Source organism: Felis catus, chromosome D4, assembly GCF_018350175.1.
Source record: "Felis catus isolate Fca126 chromosome D4, F.catus_Fca126_mat1.0, whole genome shotgun sequence".
Lineage (NCBI taxonomy): Eukaryota > Metazoa > Chordata > Mammalia > Carnivora > Felidae > Felis > Felis catus.
In genome coordinates, this window is record NC_058380.1 from 92649266 (window position 1) to 92669906 (window position 20641).

A 20641-nucleotide genomic window follows, 5' to 3' on the forward strand; every position below is an offset into this window, starting at 1 on the left:
GCACACCTCCCCCCTGACCAAGGCCTACTGGAAAGCAGGACTCCTTCTAGGAAGCTGGGAGCCCCAGACAACCCTCCTGCTCGGGCGAGGGAAGCCCCAGGGCTGACCTCCAGAGAAAGCCCCCAGCCCAACAAAGGGCAGCAGAAGGGGCAGGCCGCCTGGTGGGAGAGGCCGGGCCTCTCAGAGGTGTCCACAACCCGCTCAAAGCAGCAGCTTTGCATCAGGGAGAGGACAATGCTTAACCTAATTCACTCTAAGGTGTTAATGACAGACATCCTGATCCCTGCTGATCCCTGCCCCTGAGCTTAGGGGAAAGTGGGGAAAGTTGTTTGGGGGCCACCTAAGGTGGGTGCGGGGTCAGAAGGGACCGCCTGATGGTGAAATATGGGGTGTTTCTGTCCGAGAGTTCCCCGGGGTCTCGGAGATGCACAGTGCCCCCCCCCCCCCACACACACACCAAGGGATAGAAGTCTGGGCTGACACTGAGAATCCAGGGAAAGACACGCTCTCACCCCACGGGAAGACCCCCAAGCAGGCAGATGGTGGGGCCGGGGGCCCGCCCGCTCCCGCCATACATCCTCTGCTGGGGCTGTGTCGCCTGGGACCTGGCCCGGCCCCCGTGCCTGCCGCCCCCACCCCCCAGAGGACTCACCCCGAGGCTGCAGCAGGCCTGGTGCACCCAGCTGGGCTGTCCCCACAGCACCCGGCCCCGCACACGGTAGGTGACGATGGCACAGCTACTCTTCTGTCACTGGCTGCTGTCTGTCCCACAGTCTGGTTCTCAAACGTCCCTTCTCCTCTCCCGCACTTAGGGCCTGCGTCCACCTTGCCTGCCCCTGGCACGCAGTAAGTGCTCAGTCAAAACCCTCCTCCCACCGCACCCCTGCAGGGCTTCAGCTCTGCGGGCCCCCCGCGGGCTCCTCAGGCTGCCACCGCGTGGGGGCTGGCAAGAGCACAGGCTGCGAGGGAACCTGGAGCCTGAGCAGGCCGGGGCCGCAGGCGTGCCAAGCTTTCCCGGGCGACTCCCCCGGGGACATGCCAAGCCCTGCTTGGCGCGGGGGGAGCCCTACTGGTGTGAAACGTCCAGGACAGGCCAATCCAGAAACGGAGAGCAGACCGGGGCTTGCCAGGGCCGGTGGGGGGGGGGGGGCTGGGAAAACGGGATGACTACTTCGTGGGCCGGGCCCGGAGGGGGAGCACGCAGGCGCTGTAGGGATGCGGCGGGAGGAGCGTTTTTACTCGCGCCAGGGGCAGCAAGGTGGACGCAGGCCCCAAGTGCGGGAGAGGACAGGTGCAGGCCCCAGACAGGCCATGAGAGTAGGACCGGCGTGGGGGGGGGGGGCGGCAAAGCTTTGGAAGCAGATGACGGTGGTAGTTGAACCTCGTGAACGTATCAAATGCTCCCGAATCGTACACTTCAAGTGGCTAAAATAACAGAATTTATGGTGCGTGTGATCGACCAGCGAAACCCCCATACGGGTATCCACTGCCCCCCAAATCTATTTGTCAACCCGCGTCCCAGGAGCAGGGTGGGGCGGGGCGAGGTCTCCAGGAGAAGCCCGCCCAGGCTGCTTCAGAGAAGGGCCTTCCTCCAGAACACCTGTCAACCGAGGCCCCCTCTGCAGGGACCCGCCCCCTCCTGGCGGGTGGGCCAGGTGGTGAGAACACCGGAGCCTGGCCCTGGCCCTGGCCCCAGACCTGCGGAACCTGCCAGGCAGGAGGCCTGATTCCCGGGCACCCCCGCCCCCACCACCTGTGGCCACCACCCAGGCGTTTACAGGCCTGTGCCGGGGGTCCTGCTGGGCCGCGCCTGCAGGAGAACTCCAGGAGCCCCCAAACCCAGCTCCCTCACGTACAGAGGGGGAAACCGAGGCCCGGGTCCGCGTACCCAACCAGAGACGGTCAGGCCCCGGCGGAACTGGGAAACTTCAGGATCATCAAACACATCCTGACCCACGGTCACGATGCCCCGAAGTCAGCTGCTCGTAAAAGCCTCTGGGACTCTGGACGAGCCTGCACAAGAAGGTGAGAGCTGACGTAAGCCGGCTTCAGATCCCCCCCACCCCTGCCCCGCCTCTTCCCCTCGGCCTCAGTTTTTCCCACCTGTAAACTGGCGATGAAAAGAAACAGCAGCCGAGCAGAGCAGAGCTGGCCACCACCTGGAGGGGGTGTGAGCCAGTGGAGTAAACCGTCTGCCAGGGGTTTTACGAGGCCGGATAAAAGCAGCTGTCTGTGCGCGGAGTTGTTAGTGTTACGTTATTGAGGAAAGCAATCTAGCTGCTCAATCAACTCGACAAAGCCACATCCTTTCACTATTTATAGACAAGACACGAAACAGGAAAGGTGCCCTCCCCACCCCAGGAGGGTGCAACCCCTCAGCCAGGCACTGCCCAGGGGGCCCCCGCCGCCCATCCCCATCGAAGGCACAGAGAGTGAGGAGGGGAGTCGGTGCTGGGGTCCGGCCTGCGGGGGCCTCATGCTGCACTCTGGCACTTAGCGGGGTGGAGCAGAGGTGTCCCACGGGCCCTCTCCCGCTGCCATCGTCTGGGGAGTCCCAGCACCCGGACTGTGCCCCCCGACGTCCTGATGAAGGGCTTCTCCTCTGCCAGCCAAGGGTTCGGCCCGCCCCACCCTCTTCCTGCTAAGGGCATAGTTTCCTTTCTCTTTAAAAAAAATACGTATTTCTTTTCAGTGGAAAAAACGTTAGCTGCCGTTCAGAGGCAGGGCCCCGTCCAAAGAGGCACCTTCCTGTAAAGAAGGCACGTTCCCTGCCGCGTCTCCCAGCAGGGGAGAACGTTCTGGTTCACAGTGGGTGTCTGACATGTGTTTTCCTACCTGGCCCCAAAGCTGAAGCCGCATAAACAGAGGAAGCCCTGGAGCAGACCTGAGAATTCACCTGTTCCTCCCCCAGCCTCGCCCAAGACTCCCAGGTGACTCAATGGAAACATCCAAACTGGGTGGCAGGAGACGCGAAACGTTAGGTCCCCCGGAAGCGGAGGGCCAAGGCACTTCCCGCCGGAGCCTCTGAACCTCCTCCTCCAAAGGGAAGTTGTTGTCCGGCCCCGCTTCCTCGGAGACTGGCCACGGAGGCCTCGGGCAGTGCCGGCAAGACAGGGCAGTGGTTAGAACACACGCTTCGGAGCGAAAGAAGAGAGGCCGGGCCAGGCGCCGCTCCGCACTCTTCGATCCCGGCAGCCGCCGAGGTCTTTGCGCTCGCTTACCCCCCACCCCCACCCCCACCCCAGGCCTGACCCCACATGGTGCCGCGGGCTTGCTGGGAGCCACGTCAGGCCAGGCTCAAGCCACGCTGAGCTCCCCTCCGCCTGACAGGTCACATGCACTGTTGTCGCCTCTCCTGTCCCCACACTAGAAAGTCACCTCCGTGGGGGCGGGGGCTGTGTCTGACCTCAGCCTGCCATGAGCGGAAAACCCAGCACACGGCAGGTGCTCAAAGGTGTCTTTGGGGAAAAAGCAGACAGGACTGCCGATCAGAGTCCCCGCAGGTGATAAAATCCTCAGGAGCCCCTCCCCACGCAGCACCCGGCCTGGGCCCACCAGGCAGCATCTTTTGGCTTCTCCGAATTCACTCATTAGCCAACTAAACATTCGAGAAGGAGGATCCCGAAACCAGCCCTGTCAGCTCAAAAGGAGAAGGCAGGGAAGAAACGGACGCTCAGCCGGTGTCTAAAGCCTGCCGCTCTTACGCAATCCTCGTGCCACGGAGAGATCGATCGTGTCAGCCCCACGCCACCGACGGGGAACCTGAGTTCCGGTGACCCGACGACCTGGGGTCACAGAGCTAGCAGGTGGCGCAGCCAGGCCTCAAATACCGGATGGTCCAAAGCTAAAGCCCACCGCCGGCCAGCCAGCTGGACTTGCCCTCTGAGCGCGATGGCTCACTCCGCTTCTGCGATCACCTGGAAGGCGCCCAGCGGAACAGACTTTCCCGCGGGCAGGGAGACTGTCCCAGCAGCCCTGGGGCCTCCGCTCCCAGTCCAGGACCAGGCAGGCCCCAGAAGCCTTTCGATGACCCCCTGGGCCTGCCTGCAGGGCCACCCCGCACAGCAGCCCTGCAGGGATGGCGCTCTGCCCACAGGGACAGGCGGCGGGTCCTTCCTCCGCAGCCACGGGCCCGCTACACCTCTGCTACTCGGTGACGCCCTGGGAGGGCTTTCACACCGACAGAAACCTCTTTTTCCGATGCTGAGCCCTGCAGCCACCTGACTAGCGGCTTCTGGGGAAGGTTCCTTCTCTTTTGGGGTGGAAACAGATGATTCACCAGGTACTAATGCGCCGGGCACTGTGACACGACCGTTTCCCACACCCTATTCCTAGGGGAGCCAGCAGACCAGCTCGGAAAGTCAAAGAACCTTCCGAGAGGCCGGGGTGAATGCTACAGAGTCGGAGTTTCCACCCAGGTTGGCACCAGAAGCCCGTACCCCAACACCTTTGAGGAAGGAAGGTGTCTTCCCCGCTCAGCCGCAAGGGCCAGGCCACCCATATAGCAGACCCTCTGGGGCTTCACGGGAACAGAAGAGCCCAGCCAGAGGCACAGGCCCCAGGGGCAGAGGGAGGCAGGGCCCCTCACGGGAGTGACCACAACGTCCCCAAACCGCACCATGGGTCCAGACCTGTGCCCCTCCGCAGCTGGACCCGGCTGTCGCCCCGTCCCCGCTCTGGTCCCCAGGCTCCAGCACAGTGCCACCCAGAGGTGGGGCCTCTGAGAATGGCACTTCCGTTCCGTCTTCCAAGTGGATCTGTGGGGTGTGCACAATGGGGTCTCTGTGGGCCAAGCTCGGCCGAGTGCCAGGCCAGACTGAGGCAGGCTTCCCGCCAAGGAGGGGGCCCCAGGCCCCAGGGAGGAGACAAGGCCGGCGCCCAAGCCCTGATCAGTGGCCTGGCTTGGTCGGAGGGGTGGGGAGCACGCACACTGTCGCCCCGTCCCCTAGAAGCGTCTCACCCCAACGCAAGCAGGGGGCTGCAGTAGCCCCCTTGTGGCCCAGGCTCCAGCCCAGAGAGACTCCAGGGTCCCCTGGGCCAGTCTGTCCCTGCTCCCTGGTGGCACAAAGAGACCCCTCCTGCCTTCCCAAAGCCCCCTGCACAGGTCTGGAGACCCCCCAGGCCCCATGGGTGAGCACAGGGCCAGAGCGGGCGTGGGGCAGGCGGGAAGGGAGTCGTGCATTCTGGGAAGCCACGCATAATTAATCACACAGCATTAATCCTCCTCCCGACAATAGCCGCTGCGCTTCCCCTGAATCCCAGCTGTCGGTCTCTGAATGGAAGGAAGCAAGATTTAGGGCATCAGGCGTCGGTGAGGCTTCTGCAGGAGAAGAAAAAGGCCCCAAAAAAGCAAAAAAAAAAAAAAAAAGTAGTGTGCATTCATTAGCATCTGACAAAGACACAATCCTCTTTGTCTATGAAACTGCTCACAGACCTGCTTAATTGGTTTCAGTTCGGGGAGGGTGGGGGCAGTGAAGGGGGGCTGCTAGCCCACGGGCCAAGGGTTGTCAAGGGAAGGGGCCCTGAGCAGTGGGAATGCGGCACGCCGAGGACCGGGACGGAGGACGGCTGGGGAGCCACTTCTCCCTCTAGCCCCCTCTCCATGCGGGGGGGGGGGGGCCCTTTCTCCAGCCACCAAGCACCTCCTCATATTTCCCACCAGGGACAAAGTCAAGCTGAAGGGCATCAACCACGAGAGAAAAACTTCCCGGGGCCAGAGCGCACAGGGAGGGCGTGGACTCTAACACGCCCCCTGCCCCATCAGGGTGGGTTGCGGGCTGTACCACACACGCGCGCGCGCGCGCGCGCACGACACGCTGGTTTCCCAGCCGAGGACCCAACGCTGGGTGGGCGATGGACTGGATGGAGGGTTCGGGAGTCGGAGCTGTAGATGCCGTGACAGAAGCCAAGCCACCCCCCAACCTGGGAGATGGGTCCCCAACCTCACCTGAGGTCAGAGAAGGTGAGCTGGGGGAGACCGAAGGCCCAGAGGGGTGGGTTTGGCATTAAAATAGCCACTTCTGCCTGAGGCACTGCACTCACCTGCCTGGAGGAGGCACTCCCCGTGGGCAGGGTGGTGCAGGGGCTGGGCCGCTCCAGAAGGTCCACAGCCTCCCTGGCGGGTCACTGTTTCTTAGGGATTTTAGCAAGAAGCAGGGTCCCGGGAATTCCTGACTAGCACCCCAGGAGCCCAAGGTGGCCCACAAAGGCGTGCTCGAACCTCCAGCAGCCAGACCAGCTCCACACGCAGCATAATTGCTGGTGATTAATTGCCAGACTTTGTCCAATAAAAGTAACACGTGACCGCGCCCAGCCTTCTGGGCCATCTCCAGAAGACAATGGCCCAGTGTTCTGTCCCCGCGGGCCCCCGCTGCAGAAGGCAGGGGCTCTGCTCCCGACAAAAGCACCGGGTCCCCACAGGGGCGCAGGGGCGCGTACTCACACACAGGCTTCCGTGCCGTTGGGGGATACTTCACAGTTCCCGCCATTCATGCAGCTCTCGCTGGGCTGGGAACATCGCAGTCCTGGGGGGAGGGGGGGTGGTAAGACAAGAGGTCAGCCCAGGTGGCACTGGGGCCCTGAGCCCAGGGAAGGACCCACCCCAAGGGACACAGCCACCCCTCACCCAGAAGGCTCTGCCTTGTCATGGGGTTGCTGGGGACAGGAGACCTCGCGAACCCTCCCAAACGTGAACCCCAAGGGGCTTCAACGTTCTGCCCAGAGTTCTGGCAGTCAGAAATGGGGGGAGGGACAACAGGTTGGCTGGCTGGCAGGTGGACAGGTCACGCTCAAAGTGGGTAAGGGCGGCCTGAAATGCCATCTGGACAACAGTAGAGGAAAGCTGAGGTGACCCTGGGCGGCTCTCCCAAACTCTGCACCCCCCCCCCCCACCTATCTTCAATGGGGAGCCCAACGGGGCCACGGCCCCTATCCAGCCACCAAGATTGTCTGGCTGTTCAAACATGTTCTGTGAGGGGGCGGTGCTGGGGGGGGGGCACACTCCCCACCCCCCACCCCACCCCCCAGCTCGTGGGAAAAAGCGACAGCTGCAAAGCCCAACGCCCCGCCCGCCAACAAAGCGCCAGCTACGGAATCAGAGCAGCCCATTGTCACCAGGGCCGCCTCCTGGGGCACCGGGGCTGCACCTCAGGGACCTGGCCCCGCCTCCAGGACACCCAATACCTGCTCCCTGGGGCAGGCATCCTCAGCTACATCCAGGGGAGGGGGGTGAAGGAGCCCCATTTGGAAGGAATTCGGCCCCATTCCCAAGAAGGCATTAATGAGGTGACCCCCTCACCATTTTACCAGCGCTGTGTAAAGGAAGCCCCTCCTGGGGGCGCGGAGGGGGTGTGACTTGGAACCCCACCTTCTGGAAGTGGGGATCTAATTCTCCCCTCCAACTTTTAGGAGAAGATAGAAAGGAATCACACTAGATTCCTCCATGCGAAGTGGAGAGAGGGGTAAGCGCTCCTTCTCCGGGTCCCTCTCCACTCTCGAAAGATTTCCAAACTTGAACTCCGAAAAGTCAAAGTCCCACCAGTCAGTCGCGGCGGGGTGTTCCGCACATTCCCCCCCCCCCCGCCCACGCCAAACTGTCTATGAGCCGGCATGGGGGCAGCGATCAGGCGTGGGAAGGAGACCCCTCGGTCCGCGCCTCCCGCCTGGCCCTTCGCGAACTCTCCTAAATGGGGAGAAGGCCGGTCCGCCCGGCGCCCCACTGCCCACCACGCCCCGCAGAGCTCCGTAAAGGCAACGCGACGTCCGGGACCCCACACTCCACGCCCCAACATCCGCCCCCGGCGCGGGCCAGAGGCGAGGAGAGAGAGAAATGGCCCCCAAAGCAACAGGAAACCAAAACCGACTCGATTCAAATCGAAAAGTAGTAGGCAGCTCGCCCGCCTGCCCCGGCGGCAAGCCCCACGCGTGGCTGATGAAGGACGAGCCCGGGGCTGGGCCTCCGGGGGCCCCTAGCGCCCCCACGCCCGGCTTCAAACCCGGGTCCAGGCGCGGGCGGCGCGAGTCCAGCCCGACCGGGCAGGCGGCGCGGGGGAAGGTCTGTCCTCCCCGCGCCCCGGATCGCCCGGTTCTCTCCCCCCCCCCCGCCCCCCACCGCCCCGGCCGCCCGTTCCCAGCCGCCCGGGGCGCGCGCGCAGGGCGCCGCCAAAGTTTCCGAAGGGCGCGGAAAGTTTCGGGCTCGCGGACGGGCGCCTACCTCGTGCGGCGAGCGCGGGCAGCAGCGCCAGGCAGAGCAGGGGCGCCAGGAGCGGCGGCATGCCTGCCCGCCGGCTGCCCGCTGCGCCCGGTGGCGGCCTCCTGCGCCGGGACGGCGGGGATCTGGCGCACACGCGCGCGCCGGACGGTCCCACGGGCGGCGGCGGCCCGCGGCGTCTCTCCGCTTCGTGGCGGGTGGGCGGGCGGCGCTGGGCCCCCACGGCCTCCGGGCCCGGCTCGGCGCCCCGGCTCGTTCCTCCGCTGCGCTCGCGCCCGCGCCCGCGCCCCGCGCCCCTGCGCTCCCTCCCGCGGCCGAGGCACTAGTGAGGCGCAGGCGGCCGCGCGCTCCGCCCCCGCCCGCCGGCCCCGCCCCTCGGGCCCGCCCCGCCGATCCCTCCGCACCCCTCGCCCTCGCTGGCCGCGCCCCTGCGCGCACCGCGCCTGCCCTGCGTCTCCTCCGGCGGGGCGCGCATCCGGAGCCTGGGTCCTCCGGGGTTCGGGGCCCCGGCGGGGAGAAGAGGCGTCGGGGGCCGGCCCTAGGGACTACTTCTTGTTCGAAAGTTTTCAGCGGCAAAAAGTTTGGGTCAGGGCCGCGGAAGGATCCGGCTCTGACAGTCGCTTAGCCGGGCGACAATTGGCAAAGATTTGCATCTCAATAGCGGCGGAGGCGCGGGCGGAGTTGGGGGAGAGGAGCCTTAGGGGGACCTTGCGCCGTGGGGAGCTGGGCTCGGGGAGGTGGGGAGGAGCGCCCGAGGCAGTTTGGGGGACCCCGAGCGCGGGACGAGAGCTCAGGAAGAAGTCGTGCCCTTGGCGGCCGTAGGGAAGCCCCTGACCCAGGGGATCCAGTCCCAGGGGCCCTGAGGTCGCAGTTGTAAGCCTCCAGGAGACAGGCCGGACACCCTGGCTCTGCCGGTCGGGGCACTTGACCTCGAGGGATGGTGGCGCCGCGGCTGCTGCTGCTTTTCGGAAAGGGGGGGGGGGCTCCGGGTGCCCCAACGGAGCAACCCGGGGCTAATGCCTTGCCAGACGGGTTGCGCACCCGCTCCCCCAGGAGGGAGCCGCCTCTAGAGGCTCCTTGATCACTGTCCAGCCCCTTCTCCTGTCGCCTCCCGCCTAAGACGGCCCGCAAAAGCGCACGGGAGTCCAGCAGACCCACTACAAGCGTCCCGGGCGCCTCCCACGTGCTCCTTCCGCATGATTTATTTCTCCGCCGCAGTGCCAGATTTGGGCATCCTGTGCCAAGCCCGGGTAAGCGCTGGGCGTTCAGAATGCCTGCCACAGTCCCTTCTGAAACCAAAGTTCGTGGCTCGGCGCTGGGGACAGACTGCCCTCCCCCCATCCCCACCCAGGATGGTGAGCCGGGCATCCTGGCAGCCCTCTGGAGTAGGTGATGCCAGAGGGGAGCCGTAAAGGCTGAGAAGGACCCCACTGAGTGAAGGACAGTGGGCGAGGAGATCCAGCAAGGCGGCAGAAACCCTGGAGGCTGGCAGCCACCAGTGCAGGGTGGGCCTACGGGGTCGGCAGAGCGCATTCCTGACTCCTGCCCACTCTTCTTGACACACCTGTTGTCGGGCACTGGGCGGCAGCTGGGATGCTGTGAGCGCTGGACGGACGGCCAGTCCGGGCCGAGGCAGCTGCCGGGGGCCTCCCTCGCCTGCCTCCTTCCAGAAGCCGGCTGTGCTTCGCTTCCTGCTTCCCGGAACCTGGGGTAGGGGTAACTTCTCTCGGGGCCAGTGCCCGGGAGCTGAGGCGCCTGAGGCAGCAGAGATGTTTATATCACAGCTGCCCGGCAGCTTGGAGAAGCAGATTGTCCGTACAAGGAAGAGGGTGGCCGCAGAGTCCCTCCCTGTCCCCCCCTCCTCAGCTCACAGACTCAGGGCTCTGCCCCCCATATCCCCTTCTACTCTTGGGGGAGGACTGGAGGCCTCGGGCCAGTGGGTGCTCCTCTGGGAGCCACCGCCTATATGCCCCGTGCCGGGGCCTGCTTTCTGCCTGTGGCTCCAGGCTGCAAGTTCAGCCCTGGCTTGGGAGCAGCTCTAGAGGAAGGGGAGGAAGAAGGAGGGAGCACTGGAGGAGGGGAGGAGGGGACACTGGAGGAGGAGAGGAGGGAGCACGGGAGGAGGGGAGTCTCACCTGGGTCTGCCCAGCTGTGCCAGCTCTACTCTGGGCCTCACGCAGGAGCCGGGTGCTCTCATTAGCCCGTGGTAGACAGGGCAGATGGGTTTCCCAGGCTTCCAGCCCCTGTGCCACCTGCCACCTTGGGTACCCCATGGGCGACAGGGGCCAAGGAGACCCCAGGAAAGCCAGAGTGGCCGGGAAGGGCATGTGAATGGCCACGGCAGGGACCTGGCCGGAGGGCGGGGGCTCGGGAGGTGCGGAGCTGGATGGGGGGGGAGGGGAGGGCGCCTGGCTCAAGGTGGGGGCTGAGACGAGGCCGCTGGTGAGGAGACCCCAGGCTGGCTGGGCGGCCGGCAACCAGTAGGGGTGGGGCTGCAGGTCTGGCTTCCAGAGCGGTTGCTGAAAGCGTCTGGCCGCCACCTCGGGGACCCGGCATCTCCCCTGGGCCAGCGGGGTTTCCCTAAAGAAGGCCGTCACACTCCGCACCTTAGGCAGACTGACCCGGGTCGGTTCCCCCTCTCTGTTGCCTCCAGAGATACCGCGGTGCCATGGTCAGGGTGGGCGGTGGAGGCCGAGCTGCCCTTTGGCCCATTCCTGTCCCCAAAAGGAAAGCCCGTCCCAGCCCCCTCTTGGAGAAGGGGAGTCGTCAGCGGCTCGGTCTGCTTGGCGGTGGTCAGTGTGGTGAAAACTCCCCAGGATTCCGAAGTGCGGTGAGGGCCGGGGGGTTGGGAGAAGGTAAGGGTTCGCCCCTCAGTTCTGAGGAGCTAGGCCGAGACCAGCTCCCGGCAGGCCAGGTCTGGGCCTCGGTCCGCAGCAGCAGACGGGCTGCGGGGGTCACAGGGGAGGGCTGCCGGGGGCCGCGTGTGCCCACCCCCCGCCCCGGCCTCATACGCGGTTCCCAAGGTCGGGGGCCGCAGGTCGGACTTAGGGTGCCGGCCCAGGTGTGCCCGGTGTGGATTGCGGTGGCCCCAAAGCAGAGGGGAGGGTGTTGGCGGGGGGGAGCAAGGGCTCAGGAGTTGGGCTGAGGGTGCGGCCTTTGACAAGTGCGCTGGCCTGAGCTGGGAGGGGGGGTGCCTTCCAGAGCAGCTGTGGGAAGATTCCAGAACACAGGGGAAGGGCCTCACTCACTACCTTCTGAAGTTGATTGTAAAACATATCTGACCCGCTTGCAAAGAGAGCCCGGGGGCCTGAGAAGTGTCCAGACTCTTACCCCACCCATTAAGAGCCACGGCCAGGCGCAGGCCCAGCGCTGGACTCTGACCGCTGGCCCACCAAGGGACCAGCACTGCCTCCTGGGCCTCAGTTTCCCCTTTACCAAGTCCTTTCTACATTTTTCTGCTCGAGACCAGCCAGGAACATTTCCCAGAGGTCTGAGTGTTTTCCAGGATGTGGATCTGGTGGCTTTGTGGCGCTGCTGCAGGTGGACAGGCCAGGGCTAGGTCCCCAGTCCCCTGAGCTGGACGCTCGGCCAGAGCAGCGTGTCTCCGGGCAGGGGCACGCGTGTGGGGCTCCACTGGTTTCCTGCCGCCCGTGCCCCGGGACGGGTTCAGGCAGAGCCGTTCAAGGGCTCCCCCTTGCTCTGAGGAGGGAGGGCGGAGGCCAGAGCCTTGAGTTCGCGTCCCTCGCTGCCCTTGCGCCTCACAAGGGGGCCCCTGTCACCAGGCTCAGGTGTGCGCCCCGCCGTCCGCATGAGGCGCGGGCTGGCCGGGGCCACCTGCAGGTGCCGGGCATCTGCCCTGGGCCAGTCTGCACGTCTTGTCTTCGGCAGGCATGACTCCTCCCTCCTTAGCTTTGCCTCCTCCAGGAAGCCATCCCAGAGCCCCCGGGATGGTCCCCGCACCGCTCACCTGTTGTTCCAGGGGGTCTGCGGTCCTGGCCCTGGCCCTGTGGTCCTGGCCCCCCACAGACTCAGGCTGACCTGTGACTAACAGAGGGCTCATTCTGCGGGGGCCTCTGCACAGGGCCCTGCTGGCAGTCTTGTCTGCCCGTCACACACAGTGGTCACTACTTGGGACCCCAAGGCCTCTTGTCAGTGCAGGGCCAGAGCCAGCTCCCTCCTCCCTACGAGGCCTGGGAAGGAGGGCCAGCCTCCCAGAGGCAGGCCCAGAGCCTGGGGAGCCCGTGTTGCCCGGGCAAGTCCCCCAACAGGTAGCCTGCCTCCCGGAGCAGGTGAGCCAGTGCAGACCGACTGGCATGGCCTCCGAGGGCCACAGAGCTTGTCATGTGAGAAGTGGGCTTCAGGGTGGCCAGAACAGTACAGACCCACACAGAGACGCTGCCTCCCTCCGGGAGCCCTTGCACTGCTCAGGGCATAAGCCCTAACTGCACGGCATCCCAAGCCCCGCAAAGGAGGAGCCCCACTCGGGCTTCTCCAGGTCCCCGGATTCCCTCAGCTGGCCACAGAGCTGGAAAGGGCCGAGCCGGGCCTGGTGTTGGGTGCGCCAGGGCGGCTGAGGCCTCAAGCAGGAAAGGCCTTGTGGGGACTCTAGGGCCCCGTTGACATGCTGAGAAACTCTGGGGGCTTCGTGGAGGAGGGACACTGTGGACGTGGGTTCTGAGAAGGCTTTGGAGCCCACAGGTGACACCTCCAGGCAGGGGCTGGCTAGGGGACTGGGTCCCAACGGGGAGGCCGTCACCACGCCCATCTCACAGACCAGGCACCGATGCTCTGAGGGTGGTCGTGGCTCCCAGCCTGGCACCCAGGCCTGCCCGCACCAGCCCTCAGCCCATGCGTCCCGGGACCCTGCAGGGCCTGTGGGGCGGGGGGGCTGCAAGGAAGATCTGCTCTGGGCACCTTCCACCCTGCCTGGCCCTGTTGGCTGCAGCCCAGAACTTTCTCCAAAAAGAAAGGGCCCCGGGAGACGAAACTGCTTGGCCCCACCCCTCAGGCTCTGGTAGAAACGGAGCCTGCACGGGCCTGAGTCACTCAAGGAAAAGCCGGCCTTGCAGAGTCCCTCCTCCCTCTCCCCTGCCTCCAGAGTGGGGGGGGGGGGCGCTTCCTCCCTCCCCCTCTCCCTCCCTCCCTCCCTCCCTCCCTCCGTCTCCTCCTTCCCTTTCTTCCTTTCTGGGGTTAAAAATAGCTGGAAATATCCCTTTCAGAGTAAGTCCATTTTTATTTTTACAGGGAAGATAGAGGGTCCCCCCACCCCCCGGCCCAGCAGGAAACCCTCAAGAGGAGCCCCGAAGACCCGCCTGGCCCAGGTGGGGCTCCGCCGTGGGCCTCAGCCAGTTTCTCAGGGCTGCTGGGCTCCCTCCCATTTGCTCCCGACACATTTAAACATGTTTAGAACTTCCGTCCTCCCCCACACTTCCCCCACGGCCCCCTGTTAAAAAGAAAACGGGGCTGGAAATCGGGGTTTGGGTTACAGGGCGCCCTGGGAGTCGTGTTCCTGAAGTAACACTGAGCCCAGACATCAGCAGGTACAGTACATCTGTGAGTTATTTCCACGTCTCCAAGGGGAAGGGAAAAACCCCCAACCATCCTTAAGTAAGACCAGGATTCTTCTATATTTCTGCCTTGACAGCTCAGGAAAAAAAAATCGCCCAAAACCTGAGGCGCTGCTGAGTGTTGGCGTGGGAATGTTGGTTTAGTCAGAGACTTGCTCTGGGCCGTTTAAATAAAAACAGGCACTTTGGTGGCAAATTCCAGTGGGCCGTGCCTGGGATTGGAGCTCTGTGCCCAGAAAGGGGGTTTTGCGACCTCCCTCTCCTCTCCCCCGCCCTCCCCGCCCCCTTTCCCTCGGCTTCTCCGGCCTCCTTATCACAGTCAGCATCTCACTGGTAAACATTCAGTGCAGTAATTTTCAAAAATCAGCAGGGAAAGTCAAGCCTTTCATGTGGCCCAGAGCGCGTTGGCCAGCTGAAGGCCAGGGCTCCCCAGCGCCCCCCGGAGCCTGTCTCCGAAGCTGCCTCTGCAGCTTGAGGGTCTCTGCACAACGTAAATCAGCGGGAGTCTCGCTGGGGCCCAGGAACGAGACAACACTTGCAGGGGTGTGAAAGCGTGATGGGACCAGGCTGTGTGCTCCCGGGGACCTCACAGCCGCCAGGCTCGGACATGGGAGCCTAGGGCCACTGCCCTGCCTTGCCTGGGACGCCGGTTCCTGGCCAGAGCCCCGGCACTGGGAACTTGCCTTCGGGCCGGTGCCCCGCTCGGGGTGGGGGCAGTGTGTAGGCTGAGCACCACGGCTGCCCCGTGAGGCCGGGTGGGGAGGGACTCGGCGGTTTTGTCGCTGATCGGTTCCCGTGCGTGGAGGGAAAGCCGGTTCCCGGAGGACAGGGCTGGAGGCGGGTGGGGGCGACAGGGGCCCGGGGCCCTGCTGGTGCAGGATGGGTGTGCCAATAGGGTGGTGGGTCCCTTTGTGCCAACTGTAGGCAGCTGTAGGCGAGCTGGGATGTCCCTCCGTACCAGGGGAGGTGGGCCGCTGCCGTGCAAGGGACGCGCCCTCACTTGCCCCCTCCCTCCCTGGAGGCCCTCACGCATGGGGGCTGCCCGGCCTCCTCGCCCAGAGTCGGGGGGGGGGGTCCGAGTGAGGTCGTACTAACCTCGGCTCCTCGCTTAGCACGGCAAGCCTTGGAGTTCGCTCAGGAGAAGGACAAGGGAAGGAGACGCCGAGTTGCCCCTGCCGCCCGGGAGCTCTGGGAGCGCGTGTCCCTCCACGGCCCTGACCCAGGCTGCCGCCGCGCGGGGAAACTGACGCGCTGCCCACAGTCCATCTGTCCATCTGTCTGTCTATGGACCTGGGCCCCTCCCACAGGTCAGCGGGCACACACCCGGTCCTGTGCTGAGAGGCCCCCTGAGCACCAGCGTCTCCTCCTGGCCCCCACCCCGCTGACCGCAGCCCGGGCAGAGGGGCAGCCACGGGGAAGCTGCCGGAAGGATTTGAGCCAGGGGCGTTGGGGAGCCTGTCGGGCTGTTTCCTGGCTGGGCCGGGGAGAGGGCATTTCGTGGCCTCAGAGTGTATTTGTGGGGTGCCTTCCCGCTGTGCTGGGCCGTGACCCAGAGCATCCCTTCTGGGTGGCTCTCGGTGGGCGGTGTACATGCTCCAGGGGGAGGAAGAAAGGATGACGACAGGCCGAGTGTGCGGGGCTGGGGGGCAGGAGGGGGGCGTTCTGGCGGGGGGGGGGGGGTCAGTGCACGAGGCTTCTCTGAGGTGACCCGGGAGCAGAGACCCAAGGAAGCCAGGGGCCGGCTATGGAGGTAAGTGGGGAAGAACGTTCTGGCAGAGCAGCCCCCTACCCTCCCTCCTGTACTGCCCTCGCCCTACTCCTCCGCTTCTACGGGGGACCCACCGCGGATGCCACGAGGGACCGGTGACCGCCAGGGCTCGCGCGTGTCTCAGCCTGTGGGGCGTGGCAGCGGCAGGCTCGCGGTGGGTGCTTTGACAAAAATCCGGTGAGTTCAGCGGTGTCCCCGTGCCATGTCTCCGTGGCTCTGCCCGCCGGGAGGCGAGTCCTGGTTTGTCGTTTGCGGCTCCTGGACCGTTAGGACTTGGAATGCGTCCCCAAGGAGATGTGGGACGGGTTCTCCCCGGAACCCGTGACTGAGCCCTTACTTGGAAGTAGGGTCCCTACAGACACAACCAAGACGAGGTCAGACTGCAGCAGACCAGGCCCTCGTCCAGTGACTTGTGTCCTGAGAAGAGGGACATTTGGACACGGGACACGAGGGAGACCACGCGAGCACCGACGGGGAGGCAACGCATAGGAACACAGAGGACGGCCTGCCCGTTGTGGGAGGGACCCCACAGCCTCCGGAGAGAGCCCCTCAATTTCAGACTTTTGGCCCCAGAATGGAGAGAATAAAGTTCTGATGTCTGAAGATTCCAAGTTCGTGGCACTTGTACTATTCCTAGTACTGTGGCCCCAGAGGACTAACACAAGCGGTGACGGTGTGTGAGTCTCGGCCTGGGCCCGAGGCTGCGAGGGCGCAAGGGGGCGAGGGCCCCGGGGGCGTCCCGGGAGGGTGGGGAGGGCAGAGGTTCTCAGTCCCCTGCCTACAAGACCGCTGTGGCCACGTGGACAAGCCGGTCCCTCTTCAGATGAGGCAGCATAGCCAGATCCCTGACGTCTGGGACATTTTAAAGTGGGACTCACCTCGTCGTCACGGGGAGCAGGGGGAGCCTCTCTCCGGTCCCGGGCTCTCTGGGGGCTGCAGGACTCTGTGTTCCGCGTCCGCGGTCCGCGGTGTCCTATCACCCCGCTTCGGGCCACGGGGAGGGCTGAGAGATGGCAGCCCGACCCCCGCCGGGGCAAACACTCTGTTGGACTCGAGCCGGCTTTGTCCCCAAACTCAGGCCCCGACTGGGCCGACCCCCTGCCTGGGGCAGGAGCTCCAGGCTTTCCAGAAGAACCGTGGGGGCCAGCTGTGCCTCTGAGCTGGCACCCCTGTCCTGTCTTCTCCACCCAAGCCCGGGGCCAACCCTCCCCGGGAGGGGACAGAGCGGCCCAGAGGAACAGGTGAGCGGCGGTCGGCGAGGGTGGGTTCACGCTCCGTGGGACTCAGGTAGAAGTCAGGAGGGCACGGGTGCCCGGCCTGCCCACCGTTTCTCTCTCCTCGGGGAGACGTGCCTCGTCCGGGGCCCGGCCGAGCGGCCCCCAAAGGAGCCGGGCCTCCCAGTTCCGCAGAAGGAGGAAAGTGTTGGTTTTCTGGAATGTCGGTGAGCCGGCTCCTTGAAAGCCCAGCCTGGGCCGTGCCCGCCGTCCGCTTGGGGTTGGTGTCCGCGCTGGCCCCCCACTCGGATTTGAGGAGCCACGGGAGAGCCGGGCGAGGGGGGCTCAGCTAGCTCTGTGGCCGCCGGGTCTCCCAGCCCAGCAAGCGGGGACGTGGACATCACCGTATGCGGAGTCCCCACACCCTCGTCTTGGCCTTTCCTTAGTGGGCTCATCTTCTAATGCAAAGGCGTGGAATAGGGGTTCCAAAGGAGAGGGGCGCCTGGCGGGGGGGGGCTCAGTCGGTCACGTGTCCGACTTCAGGTCACGATCTCGCGGTTCGTGGGTTCGAGCCCCGCGTCGGGCCCTGTGCCGATGGCTCGGAGCCTGGAGCCTGATTTGGATCCTGTGTCCCCCTTTCTCTCTGCCCCTCCCCCGCTCATGTTCCCCTTCTCCCTCTCTCAAAATAAATAAACATTTAAAATGAAACAAAACAAAACAAAGGAGACTGAGGACAGTGGGGGAGGTGGTCCCTGTGGAGTGGCCCAGATCCCATCCCTGCGAGGGGTCCAAACGGGCCTGTGCTCAGGGACACAGTGGGGGAGGGGAGGGGAGGGGCAAATCTGGGGCGGGTTCTGGGCCGAGGCCTGCGGGACTCCTGTGTTGTGGGCGCTCCGAAGGACACCCAGTGGGGACCCCGGGAGCCTGAGGGGCGGCCTGAAACTCAGACCAGCTTCCTGCTGGACAGATGCTCACACTCTTGCCCCTGTGGCCCGTGCGGCCCCGTCCTGAGCGAGGCCCTGAAGAAGGAAGGTGCCGGGCAATGTGGGGGGTCATCCAGTCCTGGCCGGCACCACCTCGGGCCCCCCCCCCCGGCAGGAGGCCCCGTGGAGCTCGGAGCCGGGGAGGTGGCTTCCCATGCAGGACCCCTCCCAGTGGGACAGACCCTCTGCTCAGGAAATGCAGGAGGGCCCCGACTCCCCCGAGGCCAGGGACCCGGCGGGCAGAGACACGGGGACAGCCACACTGTCCGCGGGTTGGACTCTTTGGTCTTTCTGTGGGAAGCTACTTTTTTTCTCACCTCAACACCAACTGAGGAGAAATAAACATATTTGTATGTCCCCGTTACGTGTTTTTACACAACAGAAAATGGCATCCCCCTCCCCCCATTGTAAAAACGCAAACGAAATGAACAAGCATAAAGAAAGTTCCGTTGCCTACGACCCCCAGCGGAGGCCACGTTCTCAATGAAACAGGAACTTCTGTGTGCTGTCGGAGCCCCAGGGGGACAGTCTCGGACCCCCCGGGTCTGCGTTAGGGGTAGAGATGCATCTGAGGAGCCCTGCCCACCCCCCCACAGTGCCTCTCTCCATGAGCCTTCCCTAAACACGCCATCCGACTGCTGGGCCCACCGTTGTGGGGAGAAATTGTGGTCATCTTTTTTTTTTTTTTAACGTTTATTTGTTTTTGAGAGACAGAGAGAGACAGAGCATGAGCAGGGGAGGGGCAGAGAGAGAGGGAGACGCAGAATCCGAAGCAGGCTCCAGGCTCCGAGCTGTCGGCACAGGGCCCGACGCGGGGCTCGAACCCATGAACCGCGAGATCGTGACCCGAGCCGAAGTCGGACGCTTACCTGTCAGGGCGACAGTGTGGGGGAATGCTGACACTCACGTGCTCCTGCCCTCTGTTCCCGCGTCTCCTGTGCAGCCTGGCACCCAGGAGCGGAGAGGGAAGCCTCCGGAGAGCCTCGTCCCAGGGGCCCTGGGCTGCCCCTCGAGGGACGCCCGCAGCAGCTGTGCCCAACTACCCCGCTAGTCAGTTGTTCCCACGGAACTGAGTCTGTGTGCTCCACATTTACACAGAATTTGTTTCCGGGTTCAAATGCCGTTTGCCCCCAGGTGAGACCCGTCTCCAGAATAGCCAGAATTTTGTCCCACGGAGTTGAGCTCTTGCCAGGACCCCACGAATGCCCCAGGTCGAGAAGCTTCACCCCAAATGGCGACCCCAAACAGGAGGGCAGCAGGCAAGCAAGCCCTGGGCGGGGGTGAGGGGGACTTCCAAGCCGGCAGTTTCCAGAATCATCCCTGAAGCCCGAGGGAGAACTCGGGGTTGTCTCTCGGGCTTTGGGGTCAGGACCCCTGATCCACGCCTCCTCTTGGCCGCATCAAGCAAGCCGGGGGACTTGGGTGGGTGACTTTCCAGCTCTGAGCCTCAGGCCCCTCATCTGTAGAATGGGCTCACTCCCGGGACCTAGGAGGGGATAGAATGAGCCGAGTGGATTTCAGTGAGTCTGGGTCTGGCTCGTGGTCAGCACCTTCCGTGGACAGCTGTGGTTTGGAGACCCACCACCGGCCCGGTCACCTGTCCCTGTGTTTGGACTTCCGGATCCAAGGGTCGGCATGTGGCCCAGGCTGGCCAGGACAGTCCATTACCACAAGCGTGGCTGAGCTGGGGGGACACAAGTGTCTTTGCCAGACTGTGGGGAGTGGAGCCTGAGGAGCCCAGAGAAAAGTCCGGATGGCATCACTGGATCCCCTGGATCCAGCCACACCTGACGCTGTTCTTCATAACCCCACTTATCTTTGCAGGAATATACTGTTTACAAAGCAATGAAATATTCATCTTCTCCCTTTATTCACGGTGACCCTGCTAGAGGCTGGGCAAGCTCTCCCACCTGCAAGCCCACTGGGAAACGGAGCCCACGAAGGAGAGGACAGCATTCAGCACGGCACCGGGAGCCCGTCTCCCTCCTCAGACCTCTCCAGAAGCCCGCTGGCCGGGGCAAGCTGCCGCCCGCCCGCCCGGCTGGCGTGTGAGGGACCGCTCAGGGCTTCCCGAGCTGGCCCGCGAACGGGTCAGACAGCAGCCAACGACTCCTCGCCGTGGCCCGCTCGCTGCCCTCACCGGATTCTGTGCCGCTGCCACTCGAGCCTGAGAAAGCCCCCGGGGCCAGCAACCTCAGGCTTGGTGCAGACCCCCGGCCAAAACCTGTCACGGCAGACGCCGCACCCGGCCCCTTCCTCCCCACCCAGGCCCAGCTGGGTCACTCGGCCCAGCTGGCGGCCGCGCCACCGGCCCCCTCCCCACCCAGGCCCCGCGGCGGGCACCCTCCCTCCAGACTCGGACGCTCCACCCGCCCCCGTGCACACTTCCTCAACCCGGGCCCGGCGGGGGCTGTTTGGCCAGGCCGCTGGTCGAGGGGCGGGTGTCGGCTCCGCTTGGGAAGCGGCCCGGCCCCGGGTGTTCTCCCACACACTGAACCGTGCCCGCCGCCTCCGTCCCAGGGCCACGCAGGTGTTTCCGCACGAGGGGCTTGGGGGACCTCAGAGCCTCACGGCAGGAATCGGAGGCCCCCGCAGGCCCCCAGCCAAGCCACAGATTCTGTTTACTCTCAGAAGAAAGTTCCCACCTTGCAGCCAGGCTGCAGCGTGTCCGAGGCCCCCCGGATGCCGCCCAGCCCCGCGCCCTGCCTGGGAGCTGGCCCGGAGCTGGACAGACCAGCCCGGTCCTCGCGCTGTCCCCTGACTCCACGCACCCCCGCTGCTCCTCGGTCGGGCCCGGGTCTCCGTGGCCCCTCCACGGAGGGGTCTGGAAAGTGGGCCGGTGACACCCCCACAGAGAGCTGGGGCAGGTGACAGTGGAAGCTGGCTCAGACCCTGCCCGG

General features: G+C 64.9%; 1 protein-coding gene across 2 annotated transcripts in view; it reads right to left on the reverse strand.

Moving 5' to 3' along the window:
* Positions 1–8523, reverse strand: part of NOTCH1 (notch receptor 1) — a 44250-nt gene extending 35727 nt beyond the window's left edge. The window contains exons 1-2 of one of the 2 annotated variants that reach the window (XM_023243001.2): positions 8213–8523; positions 6443–6524 (exon numbers count right to left, since the gene is read on the reverse strand). In XM_023243001.2, the coding sequence (XP_023098769.2) occupies positions 6443–6524; positions 8213–8273 (143 nt within the window). In that variant the 5' untranslated portion in view covers positions 8274–8523. The other variant, XM_045043239.1, reaches the window with a different exon arrangement.
* Positions 8524–20641: the final 12118 nt, after the last annotated feature.